This window comes from Myxocyprinus asiaticus, chromosome 25, assembly GCF_019703515.2.
Source record: "Myxocyprinus asiaticus isolate MX2 ecotype Aquarium Trade chromosome 25, UBuf_Myxa_2, whole genome shotgun sequence".
Classification (NCBI taxonomy): Eukaryota; Metazoa; Chordata; class Actinopteri; order Cypriniformes; family Catostomidae; genus Myxocyprinus; species Myxocyprinus asiaticus.
Window position 1 is genome coordinate 26,577,520 of NC_059368.1, and position 15,029 is coordinate 26,592,548.

The 15,029-nt window shown below is 38.2% G+C and overlaps 1 protein-coding gene across 1 annotated transcript; it reads left to right on the forward strand.

Annotated features, from left to right (window-relative positions):
- Positions 1 to 9,273: 9,273 nt before the first annotated feature.
- LOC127415986 (dual specificity tyrosine-phosphorylation-regulated kinase 4-like) lies at positions 9,274 to 14,708 on the forward strand. The gene is made up of 14 exons (XM_051655071.1): positions 9,274 to 9,326; positions 9,437 to 9,494; positions 10,123 to 10,611; positions 10,956 to 11,040; positions 11,369 to 11,532; positions 11,661 to 11,797; positions 12,031 to 12,171; positions 12,333 to 12,471; positions 13,282 to 13,363; positions 13,537 to 13,709; positions 13,798 to 13,858; positions 13,952 to 14,072; positions 14,171 to 14,346; positions 14,536 to 14,708. The coding sequence occupies exons 1-14, from the start codon at positions 9,274 to 9,276 to the stop codon at positions 14,706 to 14,708; spliced, it is 2,052 nt and encodes a 683-aa protein (XP_051511031.1).
- Positions 14,709 to 15,029: the final 321 nt, after the last annotated feature.

A 15,029-nucleotide genomic window follows, 5' to 3' on the forward strand; every position in this document is an offset into this window, starting at 1 on the left:
TTCTGGAGGGAATGGCCCTAGCCCTCACCCTCCGATCCAACAGGTCTCAGACGTGCTCAATGGGATTGAGATCCGGGCTCTTCGCTGGCCAAGGCAGAACACTGACATTCCTGTCTTGCAGGAAATCATGCACAGAACGAGCAGTATGGCTGGTGACATTGTCATGCTGGAGGGTCATGTCAGGATGAGCCTGCAGTTAGGGTACCACATGAGGGAGGAGGATGTCTTCCCTGTAACGCACAGCAACAACAAGCTCAGTCCGATGATGCTGTGACACACCGCCCCAGACAATGACAGACCCTCCACATCGATCCTGCTCCAGAGTACAGCCCTCGGTGTAACACTCATTCCTTCTACTATAAACACGAGTCCGACCATCACCCCTGGTGAGACAAAACTGTGACTCGTCAGTGAAGAGCACTTTTTGCCAGTCCTGTCTGGTCCAGCGAAGGTGGGTTTGTGCCCATAGGCGACGTTGTTGCTGGTGATGTCTGGTAAGGACCTGCCTTACAACAGGCCTACAAGCCCTCAGTCCAGCCTCTCTCAGCCTATTGCAGACAGTCTGAGCACTGATGGAGGGATTGTGCGTTCCTGGTGTAACTCAGGTAGTTGTTGTTGCCATCCCATACCTGTCCCACAGGTGTGATATTCGGATGTACCGATCCTGTGCAGGTGTTGTTACACGTGGTCTGCCACTGTGAGGACGATCAGCTGTCCTTCCTGTCTCCCTGTAGCGCTGTCTTAGGCGTCTCACAGTATGGACATTGCAATTTATTGCCCTGGCCACATCTGCAGTCCTCATGCCTCCATGCAGCATGCCTAAAGCATGTTCACGCAGATGAGCAGGGACCCTGGGCATCTTTCTTTTGGTGTTTTTCAGAGTCAGTAGAAAGGTCTCTTTAGTGTCCTAAGTTTTTATAACTGTGACCTTAATTGCCTACCATCTGTAAGCTGTTAGCACCTTAACGACCGTTCCACAGGTGCATGTTCATTAATTGTTTATGGTTCATTGAACAAGCATGGAAAACATTGTTTAAACCCATTACAATAAAGAATCATGTCATTGTAAATTAAATCAAATCATCATTGTATGGACCTACAGAGCTGAAATATTATTCTAAAAATCTTCATTTGTGTTCTGCAGAAGAAAGTCATACACATCTGGGATTGCATAAGGGTGAGTAAATGATGAGAAAATTTATATTTTTGGGTGAACTTTAAAATTAGAATCTTTGTTCTAATTGTTCATTTGAAATAATATTCTTTTTAATAAAGAAAATACTAATTGAACAATTAATTAATGATAATAACTTATAGAAAAGAAGTGACATTATGTTACATATCATATATTTAGTTGTATGGAATATAGTAAATTATAGTAAATAGGTCTATCAGTATAGAACAGAAGATAGTAAAAACACGTTCATACACTGGAAGCTGCGATATTGCATCGCCCTTATAATATTAATTGACAAAGCTTTAAACAGCTGATTTAAATGCATTTGATAGTTTGGTCTTGTCTAATGTTAACCATTTACAATTCACACTGAACTTTGCACTTAGTGGCTGTTTGTTTTTCTGCAACTTATTCACCTTATTCAGCCCACCCCTTTTCCGCACTCCACTCTTCCAATTTTGTCATCTAACTTCCTGTTTGTATTGAAGCTACTGAGAAGAGTAGATCAAAATGGATTGTGTATGGGAGCACAAAGTATTTGTCCTAAGAGTCAGTGGTGTGAGTCCACATCACCCCTTTACTATGTGAAAATGCTCGTGAGGTGTTTTTTCTGTCACTATAGATGTCCGTTTTTACCAGTGACGATTTCTCAGGGACAACAAAGCCTTCTCTGCTGGTGTATCATGCCTAATAAATAAATATTTTTTCATCCTTTTATTCTCATTCACCATTTTACCAATGTATTAATCGCTTTCCACTCCTAATTCATCTACAAACGAATAGCAAAAACAAAAAGTTTATCCAATCAGAATTAATCCCTCGATGCTAATAAACAAAGCGCGCCGGCTCTTTCACAATTCGCATGCCCGAAGCCATGCTCGTTAGCTGAAGCAGCGCGTGAGTCTGAGCTCCACCCCGTCAGGCCTTCAGAATTTCCACAGAATCCCTCAACAGTGTAAGTGAATAGGCATCTAAAGTCAGATTGTCAGATTCATCAGCCAATCCGATTTATTTATTTGTTCTTGGTGGGTGTGGTCTTTAGGATATGTCCCAGTCCATGACTTCTAGCTGGCCTTGAGTGACGCAATTACGCTTTAAGTGATGTACGTAATTTGAAAGCGAAGAGCGTGAGCTCTTGAGAGCTTTTTCTTCGTATTAGACCTCCTTGATTTTGGCTTTCGTGCATGGACGTGTTTTTAAAATGTCAATTGGTATTATTAGTTGACTGCCACGTAATGTATGATAGGCATAAGGTGTCTTATTCATTGTGAAACTGTGTTTTCTTAATGACGTGAATCGCACTGAAGGCCTAGACTTAAAATGCACAGGCCGCCACTGGTTTTTACCACATTCCCAGAGGCAAATTAGACTTGGCAGATCACATTCAGACAGCTATGACACACTGCACTTTTTAATGATACAAGCATTTAATTATTATACGTGTAATTCTGCTTAATTTTTAGGTTTCAACTTGTTAATAATTTGTGTTAAAATGTGTAAATGACAAGAAATTTCCAACAGTAGCAGCTCATATTATTAAACATGCAAGTTCAACATTAAAGAAAATTACAGTTGTACTTTTTAAAATTAATTTGTCACCGTACATTTTTTTAGAGGCTTAAATATGATTTAAATGGTTGTAAATGGAATTTAAAATAAAACATATACTTTCACGTGTGTGTGTGTGTGTGTGTGTAAATATAGCGTCACCCCTTCCCCCATACCGGTTTAACGCTCCAAAAAATCTGCTTACCTTAACAATAACGCCATGGGTGAATGACGCGAGAAGATGGTCAGACATTTCTTACAGAGATATATTTAATGACTTTGTGTTGTCTCTATAACAAAATCAACAGCACTGAAGGAGGACGCTGGGATCGGGGCTACACTTATTTTTGTTTAGGGCTGTTTTATGTGAACTGTGGCTGCATTGAAAAACTTAGGTAGCTGCCTTATTAGTTAATGGTTTAAACAACAGTGTTTTTGGATAAATGGAACTATCTGAACAGTTTAAAAGCACCTTATTTCATCCTACCTTCATCCATTCTTATACAGCCTCTGAAGGCAGAATTTAATAATGCAGCTTCAGGTTATAGGTTAAACTACATTTCCATTTATGCATTTGGCAGACACTTTTATCCAAAGCAACTTACAGTGTCCTTATTACAGGGACAATCCCCCTGGAGCAACCTGGAGTTAAGTGCCTTGCTCAAGGACACAATGGTGGTGGCTGTGGGGATTGAACCAACAACCTTCAACCTTCTTACCTGTTCAGTGCTTTAGTCCACTACACCACCACCACTTCAGACTAGGCACAAGGTGTGCATGTGGTGCTCCGTGCTTCCGCCGGAGAGATGAGGCAACCACGCTGCACATGCTGAACTCAGCGGACATGTTGAAAATACATTATAAACCTATTTTCTGTAGTCATACAGTACAGATGTGATGAAAACTCATATAGTCTCTCCTAATGAAGACACACACACACGTGAAATGGGTGATTCTCTTTGGATACTTTGTTATATTTTATTTCTGTTAAGGGAATTGTAAAATTAGTGCAATCTTCTGAGTAGCTGGCTTACAGCTAGTTTGTTTAATAACAGTGGCTGTGGAGCTCCTCTCCTTTTTCAATGCAGGTTTTTGTCCAGTCACAGGCTGCAGCACCTCCCACAGTTCCTATACGCCCCAAAAATATCTACCCTGGAGTAGGAGCTAAAAATGTCCCCTAAAACGGCTTTGAGGAACTATAGTTCCTTTGGTGCGAAAGCAACCCAGGAAAAAAGTACCTAAAACGGGTTTTAGTACCGCCAGTGGGAAAGGCCCTAATGTCTAAAAAACCTTGCCCTCCATTATAGCTGTTAAAGGAGTATTCCAGGTTCAGTACAAGTTAAGCTCAATCAACCACATTTGTGGCATATTCTTGATTACCACAAAAATTTATTTCGACTCGTCTCTACTTTTCTTTAAAAAAAGAGCATAAATCTGTGTTACAGTGAGTTTATGACCTATGCAATATACAACCCAAATTCTGAAAAAGTTTAAAATGCTAATAAAAACAAAACAGAGGGAATTGTAAATTCAATACAACACATTATTTGATGTTTAAAAAACAATTATATACACTCATTTCAAATCAGATGATGCAATACGCTCCAAAAAAGTTGATACAGGGGCTAATAAAGACTAATAACAATCTGATGAGTTAAAATAACAAAGTAATGTAAAACAGGAGATGTTAAACAGGTGAGTCAGTCGAGTTATAGTATATAAGGAGCCTTCAAAACAGCTTAGTCCTTCAAGTGCAAGGATGGGTCGAGGCTCGCCAATTTGCAGACAGATGCATCAGCAAATAATCCAGCACTTTGAGAACAATGTTAACCAAAGACAGATTGGAAGGACTTTGGGCATTTCACCCTCTACAGCGCACAATATGGTTAAAAGATTCAAGGAATCTGGTCAAATCTTGGTGCGTAAAGGGCAAGACTGAAAACCACTTCTGAACGCATGTGATATCTGATTCCTCAGACATGGGTCTGTAATGGATATCATGACATGGGCTCAGGAATACTTCGATAAATGTTTGTCAGTCAACCCCATTCGATGCTGCATCCACAGATTCAAGTTAAGGCTTAACTGTGCAAAGCAGAAGCCATACATCAACACTGTCCAGAAGTGCCGCTGACTTCTCTGAGCTCTGTCTCATCAGAGATGGAAAGTAGAACAGTGGAATCGTTTTTTTGTGGTCCGACGAGTCCACCTAAAAAAAAAAAAAACGCTGTCCTGTTCACCGGGCCAAAGAGGAAAAGGACCATCCAAGCTGTTATTAGTGTCAGGTCCAAAAGCCAGTGTCTGTCATGGTATGGGGGTGTGTCAGTGCCAATGGCATGGGTAACTATGAAGCGCAAAATAGGGCGATGAAGGCCCTGTACAATGGTGCAGCTGAAGACATGCATAATGGATGAATGGGGGAAAATTCCACATGCTAAACTTAAAAAAACTTTTGTCTTCAGTGCCCAAATGCTTAATAAGTGTTATTAGAAGAAATGGTGATGTTACATTGCACACTCAACTGTCCCAACTTTTGTAAGCATATTGCAATTATGCAATCACACCGATTTGAAATGAGTTTATATTTTCAAAAAAACTATTAAATTCACAAGGTAAAACATCAAATAATGTGTTGTCGTTGTGCTTTAATATAGCACAGGGTGAATCGAGTTTACAAATCACTCCTTTTAATTTTATTGCATTTTTCATACTCTCCTAACTTTTTCGGAATTGGGGTTGTAGACCGTTTTAAATGAATGGTTATAAATGTGTGTTTACATGCAGAAGAATGCAAATGTGCACAGTGACTATGAGAGAATGAAGGCATCGTCATTGCCCATGTCAGTTGGGGTGACAATGCTTAACCTGTCAGGTTTACTTCAAAGATTTACTCTTGAGGACCAACAGTGGCAGCACAAAAACAATGTCAGTCAGTGGACTTCGGATACCTTCCATTGAATTAAAAAGTAAAAGCCCTGTTATTTTTATAACTTGTTGTATGTTGTTTTTTAATTTATATGACTTTGTCTCACTGGTATTCCTTATTATTCTGTTCAAATTCATATCACAGTTCCATCAAATTGAATTGCGTAATATTTAAATTAAATTTAAATTTAAATAATAAAAATAGTTTTTTTTTCTTCTATTAACGTTTACACAATTCAGTCTGATGGAATTTTGGTATGAAAATGAAATGCATAATTGTTTTTTTTTTTTTTTTTTTTTAAAGGTCTAAAGCAATCTAAATCTGGGCACCATAGACAGAAAGAGATGCTCCTGTCAGGATCTGTAACTGATCAAGCCCTGTTTGGCTGCAAGAAGAAACCCCCCTCCCTCAGGGCCAGAACCTATCAAAACCTTGGCAAATCAGGTCAGAATTGGCTAAGACCCTCTGTTAGCAATTAAACATGAAATTTAAATGGGGTGTGTACTCATTGTACTTGTCTTTAAAATTAATTCCAGGCATGGGAAAGTCATGAAAATGAAAGTCTTTCTGGCTATTGTCATTGAAATGTTTGTTGTCTAAAATATTTAACTGGCTAGACATTGCTTTTTGAGCAATTCCTGTACTGAGATTCGTTCAAATCTCAGGATGTTTTTTTGTCTTACTGGAGACATACTGTATGTGCACAAAAAAAAAAAAAAAAAAAAGTAATTCTTTAAATCTACGAATTCCAAGGACTGGTACAAGCAAAGTCTTTCTAGCAAGTCAGTCCACTGTCTGCCATCTTTGGAACACTCTCGGGAGGCTATTTTATGCCTTGACAGTGCAGCTCCTATCTACTTGAATGGGAGAACACCAAAATCTCAAAAACGGTTGGTCAAGATTACGATCATATTTCAAGAAAATATTTCAAATCAGCAATGAAATTTGATAATATTGGAATCATAAATTGTACTTCTATACCTCATATTATGCTAAAACATGCAGTTTTCCTGGCTTGTATTGCTAATACGCGTGTGCGTTAGCGAGCTGATTGACAGGCGATGTCTGTATCTAAAAAGTGATTGGCTTTTTTTACCTGTAAGGCGGGACTTCCTTTCTACATCTGTTGACCGCTGGGCGCTAGAGCTTCTTGGTTGGGCATTCCAAGTTCTCCCATTTATTTAAATAGAAGTGGCCCGTCTCTGCTAAATAGTATCTGGTGCAAGTCATTCGTACCATATAATGTGGCACCCATTAGAGACCTACGACTGGAAAAGTCATGGAAATTCTTTGGTCAAAAGAGTGGAAACCCTACTTATTTAATTATACTAATTTTAAGATAATTGTCTTTTGATTGCAGTGAAACGAAAAGACCAGAGAAGATTCAAGTGGTGAAATGACTGCATAGCTGTGGACATAGAGAGTCATTCTTTATTCAGTGTCATTCAAACGGCAAGTTTCCTGTATTGGCTGTTGTACATTAAATTGAAAAATTAAGCAATGCATTGTGTAGTACTATAGAGTGTAATTTAGTTCTTGTGTGATGTTTTTGGTCTGGACAAAAATAAATCTATATAGTAATATAGTATCTTGCCTACTATTGCATTTCTGGGTTGACAATCCATCTTTTCTTCTGCGTTATCTGCTGTCTAAATATTGAAGCCAGCTTTATGACTTTCAAAGTGCTGTTTTGAGAAAGCATCTGAATAACCAGAGAATCAAATAGATAGTAAGAATATTAGGAAGTGGGCTCTGTGCCCATGAAGAGTTCATGTGCAACATCTGAAGCAGAGAACATTTAATGTAGAGAGACGATACTGTTTTTATACAAACAAAACTGATTATTTTTATGCTTTAGTGTCTGATGACTGATGTGTAGAAGTCGATTTTTAATTTGATTTGCTCTTATTTTATAAAAAATTAAAATACATTTTTACAATAAAACCATGACTTATGCTTTATGAATAATTAATTCAGTTTAAACGTGTTTAATTATGCCATTTTTAAGTATAAAATTGTGAATATCAGCTAAAACAATGCTGATTATGGATTTACATGATCTCTAATGTAATATTTTGGATTTTAAATGATCTTAATTCATGAAGTACAAATGTCCCATCCAGTACTGGGTGTTCTGTGTACTTTCCACCAAAATAGTGTATTTCCACCTGCAATATGTTGCTGATGCTGAAACGGCTCAAATGAGATGCAGCTCTGAACAGTTAAATGCATGGCATATTATGTTTATTCCATAATTCTCAATGGATCTTAGCTTATGTGTATTCATGGCTCAATCTAATCACCAGTATGCAGGCCTCCCCTCCCACTGTTTCCAAACAAAAGTCCCAAAACAGCAAAGAAGATTCCTAAAGGAGAAGACAAGTGACTCTTGCCAATAAAAAAATAAAAAATAAAATAAAAAACGGATTAAAAAAATAGCATGATAGCAGCAGTTTCCTTTGGGAGTCCTAGCACAGATATCCTAACCTGGATTTTGATTTGTCCTTTCAGTCTGACTTTAATAGTCCATACGTATGAGTCCATAGGTATGATTTGATAACTAAACCATTACTATGGTTTGATTTGAATATGATTTAAATGTTATTTTGTGAGGTCCCAGCAAAAACAAAGATTGAATGGATTTTTGTTTTCCAGAATACTATTCTTAAGTTGTTTCTTCCCCTGATGCAACATATTTTAGTTGTATTTGTTTGCTAGAATGATATAAATCATTTGAATTATTATTATTTTTTTTTTTTTGTCAAAACATAAATATACTTTATCCCACTATATACATGAATTATGCACTGCCTGTCAACTGAGTTTGAGTAAACATTAACATTTTTTTTATTTTTGACCAGCAGATGTGTTCATGTAATAAGACCAAAAAGTCACTTTTAGTATTACTTTTTTATTTAGGTAAACATGTTATATTTTCAGAGAACTGGTGCACTGGTATTTCGAGGCAAATTATTTAAAATGGGTTTAATAAAAAACATTGATTTAAAGCTTAAGTGTTTAACTTTTTTGGGTGTTAAAATACTTTATCCTATTACTCTTTAATATGCAGACACAACTATAAGTAAAAAATAAAAAAACTGAACACATTCATGTGTCTCTGTAGCGCTTTGAAAATTGCTTTGTTTGTTTTGAGCGACCCGTCACTGACTCAACCAATGGCGTGAGCTGGGGGCGTGGCTATTAAAATAAAAATAAACTTTATTTTTGCAATTCCGTTTTGTAACGCTAGTGGTGCAGAAATGTCACGCTTCAGGTAAATTAAATACTCGTGCGTTGTCTCCCTCTAGTGGAAAAAAAGAAAAAAAGTCAAAACTCTCCTGGTTCCTGAGGGCACTGTTACAATAAAAACTCAAAATGATGGACCAAATAGTTTTAGACTATTTTAGTTACTATCTGAGATTCATGACGTCTCGTTGACCTGTTCCAGAGATTCATGACGTCTCATTGAGGCGTTCCAGAGATTCATGACGTCTCACTGACGAAAAGAACTAGCATTATGACGTTGCAGCATGACAATGTTACAGACCAATTTTCACAGATTTTGCAGATCAGTCTTCACGGATATTTGCAGTGTTTTAGCTCGCTTTTTCATCTGAAAAAAATGAGTTCCGCATTTAGAAAGGCATTCGGTCCTCGTGCATCGGTCGTCTCACCGTAAGTAGCCTACTTTTATGAATAACGTTAATTTTTAATTACTGTTATCAAGTCGCGCCATCCCAATGTTATATGCATAATCTCTAAAACTTTTTTCTTTTCTTATAAAGGGAGATGAACAACAGGTCGAAGCTTAAAAAGCTGTGGACCCGTCCGATGCAGCAAGAGGTTTGCAATATATTAAGCACTTTCCACGAACAAAATACAAAATAGCGATCTTAGATAAAAAAAACAAAAAGTCTTAAAAATGAAATAAAACCGCTTTTAATCTTCAAGAAAATGTTGGTTGTCAATCTCAGGAGGTCAAACTATATATTACATGGGCTGTTTTATTTTCTATTGAGGTTTGACATTTTCGTAATCCTGTTAAATACATCTAAATTCAGTTGTTTTAAACTTTGATTTGTATGATTTTGTTTTTCTGGCAATAAATATTTAATAAACATCAAAATTAAATAAAATGTAGGCCATAATTAAAAAAAAAAAATTATTTAAAAATGGTATGATATGATATGTAATAATAATAAAGAATTGCACTTTTGTCCTAATATAAACTACCACTCAGTAGGGGCTCGCTTGGGGCCAATTGTTGGTTTGTAGTTGTATTAATTTTTGGTCATTAAAATGAGTTAATTAAAAGTTATTTCTTGCTATTAAAATCAGTTAATTAAAATGTCTCTTGCTATTCAGAGATGTTCATTAAAACTAGATACTTTTATGCTAGGTTAATAATCAAGCTACTCACTGTTAGGACATTGTATTTATCACTCACCTTGGTCATGCTCCCCTTCTTTAGACCATCTGCCTTCTTCCTCCGCTGGCACATAAACCAGCACCACCGGCTCGACAGCCCACCACATCTACTCACCAGAATGGTGGATCTCCACTGGCACATAAACCAGCACCGGCTCGACAGCCCACCACATCCACTCACCAGAATGGTGGATCTCCACTGGCACATAAACCAGCACCGGCTGGACAGCCAACCACATCCACTCAGCAGAATGGTGGATCTCCACTGGCACATAAACCAGCACCACCAGCTCGACAGCCCACCACATCCACTCACCAGAATGGTGGATCTCCACTGGCACATAAACCAGCACCACCAGCTCGACAGCCCACCACATCCACTCACCAGAATGGTGGATCTCCACTGGCACATAAACCAGCACCACCAGCTCGACAGCCCACCACATCCACTCACCAGATTGGGGGATCTCTGTGCCATCCCAGTGTTAAGCCCCAGCTCAGTAACCTGGAGATCCATCAGATGAATGTCTCCGTGAGTTCCATTGCTCTTGTCTTTTAGAGACATTTCTGCTGAAACAAACAATACACTTAATCTTAACCCTGCTTAATCTCCAACCTCCTGTCAGGATTTATCCACCCTCCTGATTTTAATCTGTCATCACTAATTCTTCTGTACAGTTACAGATAGTTTCATTAAATACACAAGTTTTGAGCATTCTAGTGAGAGATGAATTACTACTCTTTGTAAGCCTTATTTATTTAACTATTCGGAAAAGTATTTTTTCCTAAAAAAATATTGAAGGTACATTCGATATAAAGGTGTGTGTGTGTTATTTTAATTATTCTTTATTTAAAAAAAAAAAAAACATTTAACAGAAGGAGAGGCCAGGCACCTCTAAACAGAGTAACCTTCTAAAGTGCATCTTTGGCAAGGAGAAGGTGGAACCTTTGAGTCCCGCAGGTAGAGAAATATTCATTTGTCGTGTACTAAGTTAACAAAATAAAGTACTATTTTCTTGTCGCAAGACAGGAGTAATCATGTTTTTTTAGTTCAACTTGTTTTATGACATCATTTTATTGATTTGAATTGCTTGTAATTTGGTTTGATTGAATACAATCATTTGAACTTTTAGATTTTTTATATAGCTAAATAAACATAATCCCAGTTTATTCCCCTGTGGATCACATACCAAATGATTTGCAACCTATTCAAAACAAAGTTTTTAACTGTTTACCTTGTCTAACACATTCCCATGTTATGTTTCTCTTTTGTCACCTAACTGTGCCAGATGCCCTGATGCTTCATGGACAGAAGCTAACTGACTTTGAGCGGAATGAGATAATAGGATACCCAGAGATCTGGTACCTTGGCCTGAATGCTGACAAGATCGCAGGGTCTGTTTACAATCCCTATAACTCTGGATATGATAATGAGGGTGGCCATTACATTAAGGTAACAGTCAATGCCGTGCTTTATGATTGTTAGATAAACTTCAGTTCAGCGCTTTAAAAAAGAAAAACATTCTATAGTTGATGTAGCTGTAAAATGTGTATAAAATGTCTCTGTTGTGTTGTTTACAGGTCGCTCATGACCACATTGCGTATCGTTATGAGGTGCTGGATGTGATTGGTCAAGGGTCCTTTGGCCAAGTGCTCAAATGTCTGGATCACAAGACCGATGAGATGGTTGCTCTGAAAATAATACGCAGGAATGAGCGGTAACTCACTTCGTGTCCTACCTCCTTTAATTCTAGACATGTAGAGATGCTTTTCATAAGAACAGAGGACAAGAGAATACCTCTTAATTGTTTGCGTTTTGGTGTATGTACATTTGCACTCAAAACAGTTTCATTTATATTCCTTCAATGTAGCCCCAGAACACAAAATTGTTGTTGCCGTTCGGTTGTAACCGTTCAGGTTTAACTGAGTATGTTTCTGTGTTGTGTATCAGGATTAATAAACTGGCTGGGGTTGAGGTGCTCATTTTGAACGCTCTGCGTGAGAAAGACAAAGACGACTCCTTCAATGTCGTCCACATGAAGGAGTTCTTTGTCTTCCGCAACCACCTCTGCATCACCTTCGAGCTTTTGGGGTGAGACTGAGTGAGAGTATAAATTTCAGTAGATCATCAGATAAATGATTGTAGTCCTATCAGTGTTTTAAAGCTTGCTTTGAGTTTAAAATGAAGACATACTTGCTGATTGGTTTGATTGGTCAATACATTTCTTTTGTGTGTTTTTTGTTTGTGCAAAGATCAAGCCTATATGATCTCCTTAAAAAGAGACATCATCAGGGTTTCTGCAAGACGCTAGTCCAGCGCTTTGCCCGCTCGTTACTGGAGTGCCTTCAGGTTCTTCACAAAGAGAAGATCGTCCATTGTGACCTCAAACCTGTGAGTTGACCAACATCATTTTGAACATCAGAGATAAATCATGCACTGAACATGTGTTTCCAAACTCCTTTTAGGTGGGTTCCCATTTTTCTACAATGGACTTGTAAAAACTTTGTATATAAAAGTAAATACACTGTAGGCCAAATTATAAAATCAATATTCTCCACAAAAATCCTAATAATGACTAGTAAATGTTTAAATATTTATGTTCAGTTCAAGTATGCATATTGGATTAGTAGCCTATTCATGTTGATATTCGAACCCATAATCAACAAAGCTGTCACGTTGCTTGCATTCAGTGTAGATGGTGTGTTAAAATACAGCCATTGCAAAACTGCTACAGGCTGACCTCTATCAATGCAATACATTGTCTTTAATTTTCCCTCACATGCTGAATAAGCTCAGACACTTAGCAAACTGAAAACAGGTGATCACACACATAGAACAGAAGTTTATGCTTTGAGTAAACACACTCTACTACAAAGGCAACTGGCTCTTTTAACAAAAAGGTGGAACTCCCATTCTTACAGCCAACATAGTGCGCACTGTGATTTCTCCCATTAATTTACCTGGTCGGTAACCTTCTACTATACCGTCACTGCTATAACCCAATATCCAAAGCCTAATAGTTTTATCTAAAGCCTAATCTGACATGGTCACAAACAACCTTGGCTGACTAAATAAATGTTCAGATATGTTTACTTTTGGAATGATACACTATAAGTGTATGGCACTGTCTTAAGATATGTAAGTCACTTTATTAAGGTGTGTTGGATGCATTGAAATAAATACATATGTTGCTGTGTACAGGAGAACATTCTGTTGTGCCCAGGCAACAAATTTGACACCAAGGTGACTGATTTTGGATGCGGCTGCTTTGAGGATGAGAGAAGTGAGTTTGACTTTAATGGCTTAAACATGTGAGATTAAGTGTTCAGGGGTAGGTACTTTGCAGTTATGAGGTGGACTGCATGGAACTTGTGCATCATATACATGTTCAAGTTCTATTCAAGGTTGCATTTCATTATTCTAACCTTTGGTTATTCTTTTTTTTATACATTGTAGTTTTGACTTACGTTGGAAGCAGATGGTACCGCGCACCAGAGGTGATCCTGCGTCAGCCATATGACTCTGCCATAGATATGTGGAGCTTTGGCTGTGTCATAGCAGAGCTCTACACTGGCCAGCCAATCTTAACTGGGAAAAACGAGTTGGATCAACTGGCCTCCATTTTGGAGGTAAAGGCAGTGTGTGGCTAGCAAATCTGCACTTAGAAACATGAATAATCACTTAATGTTGGAGTTTGTAACGATTGTGCTTCATCAGGTGCTTGGTGTGCCGCCTACTGATTTTACTCAAGAATCAGAAATTTGGGAGAACCTCTTTGGTGAGCTCCAGCTAGGCTGATTTTCCAATTGTTTTTGGTTGTGTCATTTTGGAACTGTGCTAAAGTGATAATGTTTGTTGGGTTCTATTAAAGATTCAAAGGGGATGCCCAAGATGGTGGTTTTTCCTAAAAGATATCCCAGCACTAGACCTCTGGCCAGTATTCTGAGAACCACTGATGCAACCTTCTTGGACTTTTTGAGGCGCTGCCTGACGTATGTTTACCCACTGATGACAGTACAAGAGAATTGTGTTTTCTGCTGGGCATCTGCCATCTTTAAATGTACTGACCTTGAACTACCACCTTATACAGGTGGGATCCCAAGAAGCGCATGACTGCAAAGGAGGCCATGCAGCATAAATGGATCGTGGAGTGTTGTCTTAAAAATCCACGCCAGCAGCAGCGTGAACCGAAGCACAGCACTGGCAAGAACAAAACTGAGACGCCCCTTCTCAAAACTGCTGAAAAAGGCCTTTTACAGCAGCAGGGTACGACAGACTGGATATTGTTGTTGAATTGTTGTGCATTTATGTCCTTTAGATTACCCACAATCCTCTAATGGAATAATGTTAAATAAGTGTTTTAGTTGCAATGTTAAGCATCGGTGTTAAGCTAACAGTATTCAAAAGCTGTCTGCAGAATGTTTTAGTAATAGTTTTGTTTTGTTTGTTCATCAGAAAAGAAAGTCCTGATCAACAAAGGGGGGCCATCAAAGAAAGTTGTGCTGGTCCCTGGCTCAGGTCCATCGAGTGGACTTTCCTGTGAGCCAAAGCGGGGACAACCACAAAAATTATTTCCCAAGAATAGTGGATTGAAGCGATGGACCAGACAGCGTTCATCAAAGCCCTAGCCATGAAACCACAGCGTCCCAGGAAACACAGCCACCACAAGGAGGCGATAGCTGAGGGTCAGATTACACACAGTTGCTGAGCCCACATCCAGTACAACAGTATTTGCTGGGCAAAATGCAAAGGTATTGAGCTCTTCAACACTTTTCCCAGTATTATGTGACTATAAGTAAACATTATAGTAAAACTATAGCCTAAGAGTTTTGCTTTGCTTTTTTGAACATGTTTCTAGCTTGGTGCTTTTAGCTAAATCATTTGTGAAAAAAATAAATAATGTATGGCACCAGTTTAGATAACTGTTCTATCATCTACAGAACCAACAT

Bases quoted from the DNA above. Each gene is read 5' to 3' on its own strand.
- LOC127415986 (XM_051655071.1), top strand. From the start codon at position 9,274: ATGAGTTCCGCATTTAGAAAGGCATTCGGTCCTCGTGCATCGGTCGTC. The intron at 11,533-11,660 runs GTAACAGTCAAT...TGTTGTTTACAG, and splicing joins AGGGTGGCCATTACATTAAG to GTCGCTCATGACCACATTGC. The intron at 14,347-14,535 runs GTACGACAGACT...TTTGTTCATCAG, and splicing joins AGGCCTTTTACAGCAGCAGG to AAAAGAAAGTCCTGATCAAC.